This window comes from Pristiophorus japonicus, chromosome 13 (assembly GCF_044704955.1).
Source record: "Pristiophorus japonicus isolate sPriJap1 chromosome 13, sPriJap1.hap1, whole genome shotgun sequence".
Taxonomy (NCBI): domain Eukaryota; kingdom Metazoa; phylum Chordata; class Chondrichthyes; family Pristiophoridae; genus Pristiophorus; species Pristiophorus japonicus.
This window is the reverse complement of record NC_091989.1, coordinates 148,746,907-148,764,815: the sequence shown is the minus strand read 5'-3', so window position 1 is coordinate 148,764,815 and position 17,909 is coordinate 148,746,907. Positions and strand designations below refer to the sequence as shown.

Sequence of the window (17,909 nt, the reverse complement as noted above, 5' to 3'; positions counted from 1 at the left end):
TTCCTCTACACTACTCAGTGTCCTACCATTTAATGTGATATGATGGCTGAATGGCCTCCTTCTATGCTGTAAGATTCTGAGTCATCACTTTTCACACTCATCCACAATGATGTTGTAGATGTTGAGGGTCTTGTGAAAGAACATTCTGGAGGCAATGCGGAACAGTAGTAGTTGGTGGATCCACTGATTGGATCAGAGGGTTCAGGGAGGGGAGATGGGAGGAATGGGAAGCAGCTCATTGGAGATTTGACAGTTGGTGGGGGCGGGAGAATTCTCCCTGGTGCAGTGGTACATTGATATCTTCAGCAAAAACTACTAATCCACAATGATCAGTAAGGCAGATAATAATTAAAAACTTATTTTGTATAGTTATGCAGCTGAGAGAGAAAAATGTGTTTGGAGGGGGAGTAAAATAACATACTTATGCCATTACTGCAAATCCAGGTGGGAGATTGAGCCAAAAAAAAATCTAAATAGCTGAGAATAAAATGTTCGAAAAGAGAAGAATAAATGTTATTATGAAGTGGTAAGTAAATGGTATTACAAATATATTTAAGGTGTTCTAGTATTAGTAAGGCATGTAATATTTTTAGTGTGTGTGTCAATTGTGATGAATTGCTTTTGTAAATTTACTGTATTTTAATGATGGGTGAACACCATCATTATGGTGCTTAGGCAGAAGAAAGAGTGCAGTAAACATCACAAATGGCACTCCAGATCCTGACTACCTGTGAGCAATGCTATGGAACATTAATTACATTCTAAATTATGCAATGTAGATCAACACAAGCCAGAAAAATCAACAAACCCAGTTCTGACCAGGCTAAACACGCCTCAGATGCCATACATCTGTCCAGAATTCCCAAAATTGGTGTGCACCAGTCATACTTGAATCTGGTTGCACCCTAATCAGTGAAACGACAGAAAAATTAGGGGGTGTGGGACCCCCCCTCCCCCATCATCTCATTTACATGGATGTGTGCTTGTGCCTATTGTCTCTCTTGAGAAGCCCTGAAATCGCTTAGTAAAGGGAGTGGAGACCCAGAATCACGCATCTCCAGCCCTATTCCAGCCATTATTGTCTAGGGAATAATCATTTCATGGGCACTAATGACAAGAAAATCAGTCCCATTATGTTTGGATGCTACCATATGTTACATTAAAAATTCACTTAATTTTGCAGCTTCCTCAAATATTCCCAGATGAGAGTTTGGAAAATGCCATTCCAGAAACCACCAACCATGACTGTTGCTATACAGAAGAGAGAAAACATGCAGATCTGGAACCTTATCTCAGGTGAAAAGCTTAATTACATGATCAGTTGAGTATTTAGATCAATGAAAACAACACGATAATGTTTTAAAAAATGGAGAATACTCATGCAGAATCAACGTAGATCATTAAACTGATTTTCAACATTCATTTTAAAAGTTAAATGTTGAGTACGTAGATGAGGTTTCCTGGCAGCAGGTGAATACACTTTCCCACTGCTAGTGCTAGCCTTGGTGCTACGGAGAGAGTTTATAGATTTGCCTGGGGCAGACATAACGGCAAGGGATGGATCCTGTGAGATTACAAGACATGTCTTAGAATTTCTAGCAATCCCAACAGTTGTCTAGAAGGGCTGATGTGAAAATGAATGATATCCCAACTGAGGTAACCCGAAGAACAGCAATCTAAAAATGAGTTGGGGAATATACTAAATGCGACTGTTAACCAAATCTGATCCTCAAAGCTAGTAACTGTTTTAAACTGGATTTAAGGTTGTAGATGGCATCGAATGTTAAATCTGTTGTGGTATTCATTTAAAAATGTATACATATGTTATTGATTTATTTTTTATTTCTCAGACACCTGGTATCCTTGCCATCTCATATGTTGAAAAGTGATCACATACAGAAATTCTTCTGCACTGCCACAGTCAATCATCCCACTCAGCATTTGAGTAAGTAAACTGACTCAGTTTTTTTCTTGACCATTTGGGTTGGACATATTTTTGAGAATGTGCACCCTCTTGTTGGGCAGACATGCTACGCCCAAGTTACTCTGAATGCTGGTGCACAACTGGAGCATAAAGACTGTCCTTTTTTCTCCTTCTCTGTAAAATGTAGCTAACATCAGGAACACAGTGAAGTGAAGGTTCAAATTTCTGTTGTCTGTTTTTGGACCAGACATTCACGGGATGTGGGCATCACAGGCAAGCCCAGCATTTATTGCCCATCCCTAATTGCCATAAAGAAGGTGATGGTGAGCCGCCTTCTTGAACTGCTGCAGTCCATGTGGTGTGTCACAGTGGTTTGGTACAACTGAGTGGCTTGCTCGGCCATTTCAAAGGGCTGTTAACGGATATGATGTAATTGGCATCACGGAGACATGGCTCCAGAGTGACCAAGGCTGGGAACTCAACATCCAGAGGTGTTCAACATTCAGGAAGGATAGACAGAAAGGAAAAGGAGGTGTGGTGGCGTTGCTGTTAAAGAGGAAATTAACGCAATAGTAAGGAAGGATATTGGCTTGGATGATGTGGAATCGGTATGGGTGGAGCTACGGAATACCAAAGGGCAGAAAACACTTGTGGGAGTTGTGTACAGACCACCAAACAGTAGTAGTGAGGTTGGGGACAGCATCAAACAAGAAATTAGAGATGTGTGCAATAAAGGTACAGCAGTTATCATGGGTGACTTTAATCTACATACTAATTGGGCTAACCAAACTGGTAGCAATGCGGTGAAGGAGAATTTTCTGGAGTGTATTAGGGATGGTTTTCTAAACCAATATGTCGAGGAACCAACTAGAGGGCTGGCCATCCTAGACTGGTAATGAGAAAGGACTAATTAGCAATCTTGTTGTGCGAGGCCCCTTGGGGAAGAGTGACCATAATGTGGTAGAATTCTTTATTAAAATGGAGAGTGACACAGTTAATTCAGAGACTAGGGTCCTGAACTTAAGGAAAGGTAACTTCGACGGTATGAAACGTGAATTGGCTAGAATAGACTGGCGAATGATACTTAAAGGGTTGACTGTGGATAGGTAATGGCAAACAATTAAAGTTCACATGGATGAACTTTAACAATTGTACATCCCTGTCTGGAGTAAAAATAAAACAGGGAAGGTTGCTCAACCATGGCTAACAATGGAAATTAAGGACAGTATTAAATCCAAGGAAGAGGGATATAAATTGGCCAGAAAAAACAGTAAACCTGAGGACTGGGAGAATTTTATAATTCAGCAGAGGAGGACAAAGGGTTTAATTAGGAGGGGGAGAATAGAGTATGAGAGGAAGCTTGCTGGGAACATAAAAACTGACTGCAAAAGCTTCTATAGATATGTGAAGAGAAAAAGATTCGTGAAGACAAACGTAGGTCCCTTGCAGTCAGATTCAGGTGAATTTATAATGGGGAACAAAGAAATGGCAGACCAGTTGAACAAATACTTTGGTTCTGTCTTCACAAAGGAAGACACAAATAATCTTCCAAAAATACTAGGGGACCGAGGATCTAGTGAGAAGGAGGAACTGAAGGAAATCCTTATTAGGCGGGAAATTGTGTTAGGGAAATTGCTGGGATTGAAGGCCGATAAATCCCTGGGGCCTGATAGTCTGCATCCCAGAATACTTAAGGAAGTGGCCCTAGAAATAATGGATGTATTGGTGATCATTTTCCAACAGTCTTATCGACTCTGGATCAGTTCCTATGGACTGGAGGGTAGCTAATGTAACGTCACTTTTTAATAAAGGAGGGAGAGAGAAAACGGGTAATTATAGACCGGTTAGTCTGACATCAGTAGTGGGGAAAATGTTGGAATCAATTATTAAAGATGAAATAGCAGCGCATTTGGAAAGCAGTGACAGGATCGGTCCAAGTCAGCATGGATTTATGAAAGGGAAATCATGCTTGTCAAATCTTCTAGACTTTTTTGAGGATGTAACTGGTAGAATGGACAAGGGAGAACCAGTGGATGTGTTGTATTTGGACTTTCAAAAGGCTTTCAACAAGGTCCCACACAAGAGATTGGTGTGCAAAATTAAGGCACATGGTATTGGGGGTAATGTACTGACGTGGATAGAGAACTGGTTGGCAGACAGGAAGCAGAGAGTCGGGATAAACGGGTCCTTTTCAGAATGGCAGACAGTGACGAGTGGGGTGCCGCAGGGCTCAGTGCTGGGAGCCCAGCTATTTGCAATATACATTAATGATTTAGATGAAGGAATTGAGTGTAATATCTCCAAGTTTGCAGATGACACTAAGCTGGGTGGCAGTGTGAGCTGTGAGGAGGACGCCAAGAGGCTGCAGGGTGACTTGGACAGGTTAGGTGAGTGGACAAACACATGTCAGATGCAGTATAATGTGGCTAAATGTGAGGTTATCCACTTTGGTGGCAAAAACACGAAGGCAGAATATTATCTGAATGGTGGCAGATTAGGAAAAGGGGAATTGCAACGAGACCTGGATGTCATGGTACATCAGTCATTGAAAGTTGGCATGCAGGTACAGCAGGTGGTGAAGAAGGCAAATGGTATGTTGACCTTCATAGCTAGGGGAGTTGAGTATAGGAGCAGGGTACTGCAGTTGTACAGGGCCTTAGTGAGGCCTCATCTGGAATATTGTGTTAAGTTTTGGTCTCCTAATCTGAGGAAGGATGTTCTTGCTATTGAGGGAGTGCAGCGAAGGTTCACCAGACTGATTCCCGGGATGGCAGGTCTGACATATGAGGAGAGACTGGATCGACTGGGCCCGTATTCACTGGAGTTTAGAAGGATGAGAGACGATCTCATAGCAACATATAAAATTCTGACCGGACTGGACAGGTTAGATGCAGGAAGAATGCTCCCGATGTTGGGGAAGTCCAGAACCAGGGGACACAGTCTTAGGATAAGGGGTAAGCCATTTAGGACTGAGATGAGGAGAAACTTCTTCACTCAGAGAGTTGTTAACCTGTGGAATTCCCTACTGCAGAAAGTTGTTGATGGCAGTTCATTGGATATATTCAAGAGGGAGTTAGATATGGCCCTTACGGCTAAAGGGATCAAGGGGTATGGAAAGAAAACAGGAAAGTGGTACTGAGGTGAATGATCAGCCATGATCTTACTGAATTGTGAATGGTGAAAACAATTCCACTATTAATATAGAAGAATTTTGCTTGCCTAAAATACAAGCAAGTGTACCAGCTTTTTTGGGAGAGGTAAAACTATGAATAGGTTTCAACTTATTTCCATATGCAGGTTCAGCGTCGAAAATCCGGAAGCCTTGGGACCGAGGCCACTCTGGATTCCAGGTATTTCCAAACTTCGAAATGCCTTTCTGACGGTTCGAATCCAGAAATGCCCAAACCCAGGTTCGTGTATTTCCGGACTTCGGAACGTCTTTCCAAAATCCCAAGTCCAGAAATGCCTGGGGCCAGGTAAGGAAGGGGACGGGGATGCCAGGTAAGGAGTGGGGTTGGGGCAGGTAAGGAGTGGGGGGTCCGGCGGGCAGTGGGGCCTGGAGAGTCCAGCGGGCTGCGGCCCAAGGTAAGGGGTGGGGGATCCGGCGGGCAGTGGGGCCTGGAGAGTTGGCGGTGGCCCAAGGCGGGGGAGAGGTCGGCGGTGGCCCGAGGCAGGGGTCCGGATTCCGGAACATTTTCTGGATTCCGAGCGACCCCGCCACAGATTGTCCAGATTCCGGAACAGTACGGATTCCGGAACTCGATGCTGTACAGAGTGGCCTCGGTCCCAAGGCTTCTGGATTTTCGACACTGTACCTGTATATGGAAATAAGTTGAAATCTATTCATAGTTTTACCTCTTCCCAAAAAAGCTCGTACACTTGTTTGTATTTTAGGCAAGCAAAATTCTTCTATATTAATAGTGGAATTGTTTTCTCCTTTGCTTTATTATTCAAAGTTAGGTTTAATTTAGTAACTGATTTGGAAATTTTGTCAGGAACTCTATTTTACAGTAGACAAAGTCTGGGGTTTTGGTGGTCATGTGACACCATACTCCGTCTGGAACTGGGAAATATCAAGCTGCCTTGGACCACTTTCTTGTAGACCAATATTAAATGTTCACTTTTGAACACCACAGCACACTTCTACAGAGCAAAGGATCAGTTAATTTTGAAATGAACACACACGACCACTGATTCTCAGCTGTGCAAAAAAAAAGGCAACCCAACCCAAAAACATCCATGGAGAAAGTGAGATAGCCCATTTGCACCTTTTTTCGCTGTGCTCTCCCTACTCTAGTTCATCTCGGATCTTCAACGTGTATAATTACCATATAAATATACACATTTACATGTCCTGTAAATTCTGTGTTGTGCCTTTTACAAATCAGTGCTGCCCTTAATTAACCCATGTCTATCTAGATATTAATTTTATCCTGTATTTTGCCTTCCAGAAGTTTACACACTACCAATGTTGGCCTAATTGCTCTACAGCGACTTGGCTCATCTTTTTCTGACTTTTTGAACAGCAGTGTTACATTGGCAATTCGCCAGTCTCTAGATAACTTCCATATCTATGGATGTTTGAAAGATTGGTGTCAGAGCTTCTGCCATTTCCTTTCTGACACCCTTCAGCATGCCAACAGGTCTTTTCCACTTCCAAAAATTCCATTAACTTTTTCAGTACTTTTTCACCTCCTCCACTTGAACCGTTTTATTGCCACTACTGCACTCACTTAGTATCTCTACCATTCCCCCATTCTCCATACGAAGATTTCTTTTTTTGCTACTGGTCATGGATGCTTTTGAGGGCGAGGGGTCACCCGTCACAGCTTGCCAGATCAGGACCTGGACCAGCCAGGATCCTGTGCTATCATCAGTAAAGAGTTGCGTCCTAAATGGGAACTGGTCGGCTGTTTCCGGGGAAATGCAAGATGAAATTAAGCCGTTTCACCGGTCCATCCAGTCAGATTGTCTCTTATGGGGTAATCGCGTGGTTTTGCCAAAAAAGGCAGGGAAACGTTTATACGCGACCTACACAGTACCCACCCAGGCATTGTCATGATGAAGGCAATTGCCAGGTCACATGTTTGGTGACCCGGCATTGACTCGGACTTGGAGTCATGCGTACGTCAGTGCAACACTTGCTTGCAACTAAGCAATGCACCAAGGGAGGCTCCATTGAGTCTGTGGTCTTGGCCCTCCAAACCATGGTCCAGGATCCACGTAGATTTTGCCAGCCCCTTTCTAGGAAAGATGTTTTTAGTAGTAGTGGACGCTTATTCCAAATGGATTGAATGCGTAATCATGTCATCCAGCACGTCCACAGCCACCATTGAAAGTCTCCAGGCCATGATCACCACCCATGACTTGCCCGACGTCCTGGTCAGCAACAATGGACTGTGTTTCACCAGCTTGGAATTCAACACGTTTATGACCCGCAATGGCATCAAGCATGTCAGGTCTGCTCCGTTTAAGCCCGCGTCCAACGGTCAAGTGGAGCGGGCAGTCCAAACAATGAAGCAGAGCATGAAACGCGTGATGGACAGCTCCCTGCAGACCCGCTTGTCTCGCATTCTGCTCAGTTACCGGACGCGACCCTACTCGCTCACCGGGATTCCCCCGGCAGAATTGTTAGTGAAGAGAGCCCTCAAAACCAGTTTCTCCCTACTCCACCCAGATCTTAATGATCATGTGGAAACCCGGCGACACCGGCAGAACATGTATCACGATCGCGCAGCTGTTTCACGTGACAGTGATGTTAATGACCCTGTGTTTGTCCTGAATTGCGGTCATGGTCCCAAGTGGGTTGCTGGCACTGTTTTGGCCAAGGAAGGGAATAGGGTGTTTATAATCAAACTGCTAAATGGCCAAACGTGCAGAAAGCATTTAGATCAGACCAAATTGCAATTTACTGACGCCCAGGAACGACTTGAAGAGGACATCACCATCGACGATCCATCAACACACACCCAATCAGCAATCGGCCTCGCTGTCAATCACGAGGATGAACCCACCGTTCCTGACAGTCCAATCAGACCAGCCGCGGTGCAGTGCAGCAATGGTCCGGCCAACTCACACATGCCAGGGTTTGAACTTAGACGATCAACCAGGGAGCGAAGGGCCCCGGATCGCCTCAACTTGTAAATAACTTGTACCGAAAACTTTGAGGGGGGGAGTGATGTTATGCATGTAACTATGTAATACTTGCCACCAGAGGGCGTGACTGTTGGAGTCGAAATAGTCACCTGCACACACATGCAGGGCTAGTATAAAAGGTTGGCTGCCATGTTGGTTAGGCACTCTGGAGTTGTAATAAAGAAGACTAAGGTCACACTAAGTTTAGCTCACAGTACTCAGCCTCGTGGAGTTCTTCTATACACAACACCAAGCTGCCTGTTGGCGGCCTCACCAAACTCGGGGGCACAATAGTCCAGCCGACATGGATGTCGGCCAGCAAATAAAATGGCGGCTGTGGCATTGGGTCCTTGCCTTTAATGGCCACCGCACCGCCAGGGCAGAGAGAGAGCATACAAGGTGCACCGACAGAAAAAGCTGTCGGAGGCACCACTCTGCGACAATCAGAATTTTCTCACTAAATTTCACGGGAGGTGGGGGAGTCTGGGTGGTGTGCGCACTGATGACGCACACACGGCCAGTCGGCAGCGGCGGGGCGTAAGTAGGGACCGCCAGAAAACCCCCTGAGCTGAATTTAGCTTGCGGCCGCCATTCGACCAGAAATCGGCGGCCGCTCGACTCCACCGCATGGCTGCCGCAAACAGTCGGTAATGGGCCTTATTGGGGAGCTGAATTTCAGCCCCAATTTGTCTCACAGATTTGTCTTTGTCCCTATTTCAAAATTAGAATCTTGACACATTTTTGCTTGGCTGGGTTACAGTTGGTTTGGCTTACACATAAAATGTGAAAGTATGAACTTAAAAAAAAAAAATTGTATCTTTAAAAGTTCAGCATATTTATTATTGGAAATGTCTACTGTGAAAGATGTGTTTATTGTTATTATGATTGTGAAGCTTTGAGTTATATCTGTAGAATTTGAAGGTACATTAGCTATAAAGAAAATTATTTTTAATGCTGTGCTATGTATTTTTTCCTGTCTAGATGCCAACCCCATACCGGTGATGTTACATAAAGCCAACACAAGCAATGGTGCAGCTGTAAGGTAAGCATAGCTTTGTGCATGATGGCAGCTGTACCCATGATTTGTGGATTGTTGGCTGGTACAGTGCTGTAATAATTAAATCTCAGTTCTGAATTCATTAAGAATGCCATTATTGTCATGTCTATTTTGCTATAGCTCATTGAAATGATTTATTGCCTTTTAGTGACTCAAATTGCCTTTTTCTTGTTAAGTCTTGAAAAATCATAATTCTGCTACATAAATGAAATTCAGTGCTGTTACATTGATGGTAACTCAAATTTGAAATTTAACTCTGCATTGCAGATCAGAATTTGAATTTCAAAGATTATAAATCTCTGCAGTGTTTAAAATCCAAATAAAGTTTGAGAATTAATTGAGCAGAGGAACTGTACAGCTCTACCTCTACCCTCCCATCCTTGTGCACAAACTTTTTTCTTTGTTACTATTTTCAGAAATTTTAACCACCTAAATTACAGAGTTTGCATATTTTTCCTCAGTAACAGTTTCTTGTACAGGTGTGACGTCTGAAATCCGGAAACCTCAGGACCGAGGCCGTTCCGGATTTCGGGTATCTCCGGATTTCAGAACGTTTTTGCCTGGGCTGAGGTGGGTAGGGGAGGGGAGTTGGTCGGGCCGGGGGAGGTTGGGCGGCCGGAGGTCAGGCCAAGGCGGGGGGAGGTTGGGCGGTCAAGGCGGGGGAGTTCGGATTTCAGAATATTTTCCGGTCCGGATAACCCCGCCACGGAGCGGCCCGGATGCCGGAACTCCAGATTTTGGACGTCGCAACTGTATTTTGCTTTTAATTTAATTTAATTTGTTTTTGCTCTGCAGATCTGCAATAAACTTACCTGATGCTAAGGATCATTTGGATCTTTAGTTATTGTGTATGTACAGTATGTCATCATCATAGGCAGTCCCTCGGAATCGAGGAAGACTTGCTTCCACTCCTGAAGTGAGTTTTTTTGGTAGCTGAACAGTCCAATACGAGAGCCACTGACTCTGTCACAGGTTGAGGGAAGGGGTGGGTGAGACGGGTTCGCTGCATGCTCTTTCCGCTGTCTGCGCTTGATTTCTGCATGCTCTCGGCTTTGAGACTCGAGGTGCTCAGCGCCCTCTCAGATGCACTTCCTCCACTTAGGGCGGTCTTGGGCCAGCGACTCCCAGGTGTCAGTTGGGATGTTGCACTTTATCAGGGAGGCTTTGAGAGTGTCCTTGTAGTGTTTCTGCTGCCCACCTTTGGCTCGTTTGCCATGAAGGAGCTCCGAGTAGAGCTCCTTCTCGTGTCTGGCATGCGGACTATGTGGCCTGCCCAGCGGAGCTGATCGATGCTGGGGATGCTAGCCTGAGTGAGGAAGCTGATGTTGGTGCGCCTGTCCTCCCAGGGGATCTGTACAGTATGTACAGAAATATAGGAAACAATTTATATTAAACAACTCGAGGAATAAATACTAAGTATTTTTTTTGTTTGTATGTTAATACATAATTGTATTCTCATAGTTTAGTCTCTTGACTTGATTAGGTTCGCAATAAAGTTCAAGTAAGCACTCTAGTTTGCCCCAAAATACTGTATTTGGAGCAGGATTTTTTTTAATACATTTATTAACAGGTACTCTGAGTCTGAGGATAAGATCACATTGGTTCCTTAAGCAAATCCTAATCACTAATATCAATGAGAGGTGACCTATAACCATGAATGGATTTAGATTAATTATTTTCAATTAAAGTATTCTATGTTATCTGTGGGAAAAATTGTAGTTCCCGCATAGTACTAGGCTGTACTGTTGATGTTTCCTTTTAAAATGGTTCATTTGTAAGTATCCATTCATTCAGAAACACAATCTAAATGCAAGCAACTAACCAAAAATAGTTTACAAAATGAATTATTGGTTTTAAAATGTACTAGTGTCTGAGTGAAATTTGACAGCAGGTTGATTTTATATCTGTTCTATAAGGCACTACAGATTGGAATGATGGGGGAATTTTATACTTTGATCAGAATTTCTATGCACAAGAGATTTTTTTTAAATGGATTAAAATTGATCTTAGATATTTACCTACACTAATGCATTGTTTTCAAAAGAAAAAAGGTCACCGTCATTCAGGGATAGTATTTTACAAGGTGGCAGAATTTTGAGGAATCACTGGGGCTGAAATTCAAGTGCACCAGAAAGCTGGCGCACCTATGAGTTTTTGACTGGTACCACTGGAACTCCTGGTACGGTAAATAGATCCATTTTCAGGGCATTGGCATTTTTCAAAGTCCTACAAGAAATGGATCATAATGGAGCGGGCCTTAGATTCAAAGCCAGGCTGACTGGTTGTAAATGGAATCTCCTGTCAATCAGTGGTGGCGTCATGGTGACGTCACAGCGTGTGTGCGTCGCCACGCTCTCTCCCCTCCGTTAGAGGGGAGAGATTCGATCATTGTTTAACTTTGGCCACTGTGCCACAAGAGAGGGTTTCGGCCGGGCCAGCGGCCTGGAACCCAAGAGGGGGTATCAGGCTGCCCGTTGGTGGCCCGGCCGAACCCGGGGGCAATATTTGCTGGCTGATCAGCAAGTTGGCCGGCAAAAATTTCTCCATTGTGGCCACGGTAGTGGGCCCTCCCCTTTAAGGGCGTCCACGCTGCTGGGCTGCACTCAGTTCGGAGATGGTGCACCGGTAGAAAAACCTGCTGGGGGCACCGCGTGGCGGGTGATCGACGGCTGGAGCTGAAAATTGCTGGTAAGTACTTTTTATTGCTTTAAATTGGCAGTGCAACTACTTGGGCGGAATGTGGTCCAGGCCAAAAAATCCCTGACCTGAATTTAGGTCGGGTCGAGCTATTAACCCCAAACCGCCAGCCATTCTCTGCTCCAGAGAGCTGGGGGGAGATAGACAGATTTTTGAGTGATAAAGGAGTAAAGGGTTTTGGGGAGTGGGCAGTGAAGTGGAGCTGAGCCCATGATCAGATCAGCCATGATCTTATTGATTGGCGGAGCAGGCTCAAGGGGCCAAATGGCCTTCTGCTCCTATTTCTTATGTTCATTCGATTTTTAGGAATGGCCGTCGCAAATGGCCATTAACAGGTCTCTTTGAGACCCTGAATTTCGGACCTATTGTTTTCTATAATATGTATGCTTTAAAATATAAAGCTTCTTGGTGTGGAAATCGGAGGAGTGTGAAACTTGTAGGATTATTTTTAAAGTGGTCATGTCTTTGCTATCTTAATGTTTTCTTTCCCCCACCCCCTACTACCTGCCATCACCTTTTGAGTACATTTGCATTAAGTATAAAGCCTCCAGATTTCAACAGGAGACTCCAGACCTGATTTATAGTGCAATCTCCATGATCTGCCATTGTGCAGGGGACCTGCTGGTCAATAATGGCCAATCTGGCTGATTAACAATGAGCAGCACTCTGGTTAATTATGAATCTTTCTCCTTCAAGCATTTGATTGATGAGTCACTGAAGTGGATCAGCCAGGTTCCAATCTCTTTTGTGTGCTCCTTTTAAACCTATGTCATCTTACAGCCTTAAATGTCTTCAGCAAAAGACTATTGTAGTCCTGTCCTTGGTTTTGTTACATAAAGTCAATCAAATTGAGGTTGTTGTAACAGAACCATAAGCCCTGATGATAACTGCAATACTGGAAGGGAATAGTGGGGTGGGGAGGGGGTGGGAGATGAGGATTTGCGGTCTATAAACCAGCAAGTACAGGTTTCCCACAGGTCCTGCAGAATTTAATGGTTTTAACAGGTTTCTTGGCAGCAGCCAGCCAGATTGACTGGCTGTTGGGTGGAAAGGCAGCCAGGGGTCAGACCAGAGGTAAGTTCGACTATGAGGAGTCAGACATTGTGGTGGGGGTTGGCCAATCGCGGGCGTCCGATCGCAGGAGGTAAGCTTGGTGGGCCGGGGGAAGCACTTCTGACCTACAAGCTGCGATGTAAAGGCACTTGCCTGATGGATCCGGCCCTTCACGTCTCCCTTCAGCTGCCATGTATTTCGAGGCCCGGGAAACCTGGCCTGCAGGCATTAAAATTAAAAGTTAAGTTAAATTGCAGGCACATAGCCTCCTTAAAATATTTCTGAGAGCAGGTTGACCACCTTCCCCACCTCCAGCCTGCCTCCATTAAAACCAGAAGTGGGCAGGTTGGGGTTGGATTGGCCATTTTTATATTCTTAACACTCCATCCGCTCTGGGGGGGGGGGGTATAATTACCCCAATAGAATTTTGCTTGGCATTATGATACGGTGTTATTCTTGAGTGCTATCTGAAGTTTTACCTAAAATTTCCACCTTAAGGAATTATGGTTCCAAAATTCTTTTATCCTTTCATTTCTCAGAGATCAAATGCAGATTTTTTGCAAGATGTTTTTTGTTTCTGAAAGACTTTGACTACCTGCCTTTAATAAATGGAGATTTATATAAACCCAGTTATTTCATTTGGTATAAATGTTTTGGGTAACCTTCCACTCCCTTCAAAAAAAATATAAACAGATGGGTCCGGATTTTGCGTTGAGAATAATGTTATCATCATCATCATAGGCAGTCCCTCGGAGTCGAGGATGACTTGCTTCCACTCTAAAAGTGAGTTCTCAGGTGACCAAGGAGCCCAATGTGGGACCTACAGTCTATGAGACAGATGGGGCAGACAGTGGTTGAAGGAAAGAGTGGGTGGGGAGCCTGGGTTGACACACGCTCCTTCTGCTGTCTACGCTTGGTTTCTGCTTGCTGCTTGTTCTCAGCGATGAGATTCGAGTCAAGGTGCTCAGCGCCCTCCCGGATGCTCTTCCTCCACTTTGGGCAGTCGTGGAGCTATTGGCCCTCACCATTATTATGGAGTAAATCGAACAGCAACATTTGGAGTACGCACATGCGCAGTTAAACGTGGGAATCCGTAATTGCTGTCTGAGTTACCCTGCTCCTCCACAGGTTGCGCTATAACAGTATCAATAGACGCGGCATTGAAATCCAAGGGTGTGAAGTTGTGGTGCTTACCTACTGGTTATCCACTAAATATGGCAGAGAAGGTAGGGCTGGTGCATTCAGGTGTAAGTGAATTTTTAACGGTGTCATAAGTCATAATTAGTGCCAAACAACCTCTCTGCCACTGAATTTAATTTTACAAGTGGGGAGTCTCATTCCTTCAGAATGTAATTAGTGTTGTTCATTTAAATCTAATTTATACTTCCTGGTTTAGACTCTGTGGGGGAGGGGGTGAATTTTAACCCCAATAAATGGGTGAGTGGGTCGGGTGGGAGGTTAAAGTGTTAAAAATTTGAATCCCAATTCCAACCCGCCTCCAACCCACACACTTCAGGTTTTAATGGAAGCGGGACATGGGGCTCTCCGGTGACAGGCTAGCACTTTAAATATTATAATGAGAGACTGCGCGCCTCATTTTGAATCTCCTTTTTAAATTTAATTCTGGCTGGTTGGGTTTCCAAGAACTCGGGTAAACCTGCCAGCTAAAGGAAGGCAAGGATTGCTGGATCCAGGAGGTAAGTGCCATTCTTCTTCGTCCTTCCGATCCTCAACCCCCACTCCGGCCTCTAATCCTTGGCCTTTGACCGGCACCCCCCCCCCCCGGCATTCCTACCCGACCCTCCCACCCCCCTCAAACAGTGGCGTAACTAGAGGATGTGGGCCCCAATGCAAACATAGATCAAGGGCCCCTCTATCTCTACCACAACTTATATAAAGAAAAAATAAGAACATCCAAAATAAATTATATGTCTCTAATACAATGTTCTTGAACATGTGATAAAATAAATATGAATTCAACGGAACTTTAACACATATGCATACATAAAAATAAAATTGAGGAAAAATACTTTAAAATATTTTCTTCCGAGATTTCACAGTGGCGAAGTCATCAATAACTTTTGAAACGTCCATACGTTCCGCTTTTTCTGCTTCTATAATAAAGAGAGCCAGGTGTGACAATCGCTCTTGACCCATAGAATTTTGAAGGTAGTTTTTTATTATCTTCATCTTTGAAAATGTTTGTTCCGCAGATGCCACCGTAACAGGAATCTTCAAAAAAAGAATCAGTAGCGAACAAACTTCAGAGTAACTCGTGCTCATGTCATAGAAGTTAATTAATGCTAGTTTAGCTAATTCTCTGATGGTGTTGATCTTTTCAATTTCTGGTCTCAGCGTGTTGCAAAAAGAAATAGTTGGAGGGTTAAGGATTCCGATAAATCATTACAATATTGCTTTTGCACTTTAAGTGCTTTTTCATTTCTTCATTGGACATGTTCAGTAATATTTTCGGAGTTAGAAATAGAAATAAGTCAGCGATAGTGTTTAATCCTTCAAATCTGTTCTGGAGCTGACTAACTACAATGTCAACTGTTCAGTAGAAGACGTTTATCTTGAAATTGAAATTTTCTTGTGCATTTTAAATCGGTGGTCTTGCGCAAGCTCGTCGTAAAATTTCAGGTGTATTCGGTTTCTCCTACTTTTGAATTCAGTTGGGGCACCCCATTTTTCAGCAACTTCTTTCGCCTTCTCTAAAGTCACTTCGAATTCATTTAGAAGCTCCAACAACTTGTCAAAATTACACAAAAATAGCTAATGAACGACGAGAAACAATAATAAAAAATTATAACAGTGGAAACTGTCACAGGACGGGAGAGTGGAAGGTACCAGTTCCAACTGTCACAGGACAGAGAGTGGAGAGCATCAGTTCAAACTGTCACAGGACAGAGAGTGGAGAGCACCAGTTCAAACTATCACATGTCAGAGAGTGGAGAGCACCAGTTCCAACTGTCACAGGACAGAGAATGGAGAGTACCAGTTCAAACTGTCACAGGATGGGAGAGTGGAGAGCACCAGTTCCAACTGTCACAGGATGGGAGAGTGGAGAGCACCAGTTCAAACTGTCACAGGACAGAGAATGAAGAGTACCAGTTCAAACTGTCACAGGATGGGAGAGTGGAGAGCACCAGTTCAAACTGTCACAGGACAGAGAATGAAGAGTACCAGTTCAAACTGTCACAGGATGGGAGAGTGGAGAGCACCAGTTCCAACTGTCGCAGGAGAGAGAGAGTGGAAAGCACCAGTTCCAACTGTCACAGGACGGGAGAGTGGAGAGCACCAGTTCCAACTGTCACAGGACGGGAGAGTGGAGAGCACCAGTTCAAACTGTCACAGGACAGAGAGTGGAGAGCACCAGTTCAAACTGTCACAGGACGGGAGAGTGGAGAGCACCAGTTCAAACTGTCACAGGAGCATCCAGTCGTGCCCCGGTAACTGCCTCCAAAGGAAATGGAGTGTGGGAAATTGCATTCCGCTTCCATTGAGGGGTGGTAAGGCCAATTCTACGGCGGGAGCAGGACTTCCATGCTGGGGGCTAAAATTCCCTGCCCCAGAAGGTTACCGCCCCCAAGGTGGGAGCCTGTGTGGGGAGGCAGAGGGAAGATGAGGAGAGACGGGGGCGGGGGATGGAGGGGAGAGTGGTGGAGGTGGGGGGGGCGGAGAAACCCAGATCGGGGGACAGGAGGGGCCACATTGCAGCGAAGGTCTGGGGGGGCGAAGTGTGTTGGAGGGTTGGGCCTGGGGGCTCTGTGCCTCGGTGCGGGGAGTGTTCAGAGTGGGGCGGACGGGTTGACTGCGCAGATGGCGGTTGGTGGATGTGGTGTGGTTGGCGTCGCGGGGGCGTGGCTCCGGGGTGGCCGGGGCTGGGGGCTCGACATCCGGGGGTGTTTGGCATTTGGGAAGGATTCTGACGGGACGGGACGGGGCGGGTTGGGTGCGGGGGTAGTGTTCCCGGTGTTGGGTGGGTCCGGAGCCGGGGGGTGGCACGCTCTTGGGATGGGGGGTGGGCTGTTTGGGGCTAGGATGGGGAGAGACTTCTTCACTCGGGGAGTTGTTGGCCTGTGGGGTTCCCTGCCACGGAGAGTTGTTGATGCCAGTTCATTGGATGTGTTCGGGAGGGAGTTGGATGTGGTTCTTGCGGCTTGGGGTGTCGGGGGGGTGTGGAGGGGGCGTGCGGGGGAGGTGCTGGGGTGGGTGATCAGCCATGATCTTGTTGAATGGCGGTGCAGGCTCGAAGGGCCGAATGGCCTACTCCTGCACCTATTTTCTATGTTTCTATGAAAGAAAGTTTCTGAAATTGCAGCATACGAGGGATTATCTTGCAGTACAGTGAGAAGTATTATAAAAACCTCCTTAAAGATAAGGAAATATTTAGGCGAAATTGAACCGAACAAAAGCGAAATAGGACAGAAAACCCTACAAAATGAAAAGTTTGAGAAAAAAAATCCTAAAGTTCAAGGGCCCCCTTCAGGTGAGGGCCCCAACAATGCCACTGCATTGGCTACATTGGCGTAGTTACGCCACTGCCCCCAAACTCCGATCTCTCCCTCCCTCCTATCTGCTACCTGCCCAACAGACAGCCAACCTCACAAAATGTTAATCAGACCCTGCCTTTAAATTCGGCAGGGCCTGAGGGGGAAACCCAATCTCTGGGGTTTCCCAACTCCATTTCAGCACCCTCCACTCCCTACCCACCTGAGTGTCTGAAGATTCTTCGATTGATTGGTTGAAGATCCACGCTGTTGCTTGCACTGCTCGCACATGCCATAGATCCCCTGTAGAGGAAGCCGTGTGGATTAGACGCCCGATGACAGCAAGTCGCTACTCAACAGCTCACAAAAAGTCTGTGGGCAGCTGTCAGCATAGTGAACACGACCACCATTCCTTCGCGTTGACCACAAAATCCGGGCTAAAATGTATTGGTTGATGAATCCTGGAATGAAAGTTTATATTCTGAATTGGCACATGGACAGTTGCTAAATATCATGAAAGCAGATTCTGCTATTGCTATTAGTTGTTAATTAC

General features: G+C 45.2%; 1 protein-coding gene across 1 annotated transcript in view; it reads left to right on the top strand.

Moving 5' to 3' along the window:
- Window positions 1-17,909, top strand: part of zcchc14 (zinc finger, CCHC domain containing 14) — a 150,149-nt gene that overhangs the window by 80,946 nt on the left and 51,294 nt on the right. The window contains exons 5-7 of the mRNA XM_070898109.1: window positions 1,184-1,296; window positions 1,851-1,945; window positions 9,041-9,101. Coding sequence (XP_070754210.1) covers window positions 1,184-1,296; window positions 1,851-1,945; window positions 9,041-9,101 — 269 coding nt within the window. The remainder of the gene's footprint in view (window positions 1-1,183; window positions 1,297-1,850; window positions 1,946-9,040; window positions 9,102-17,909) is intronic.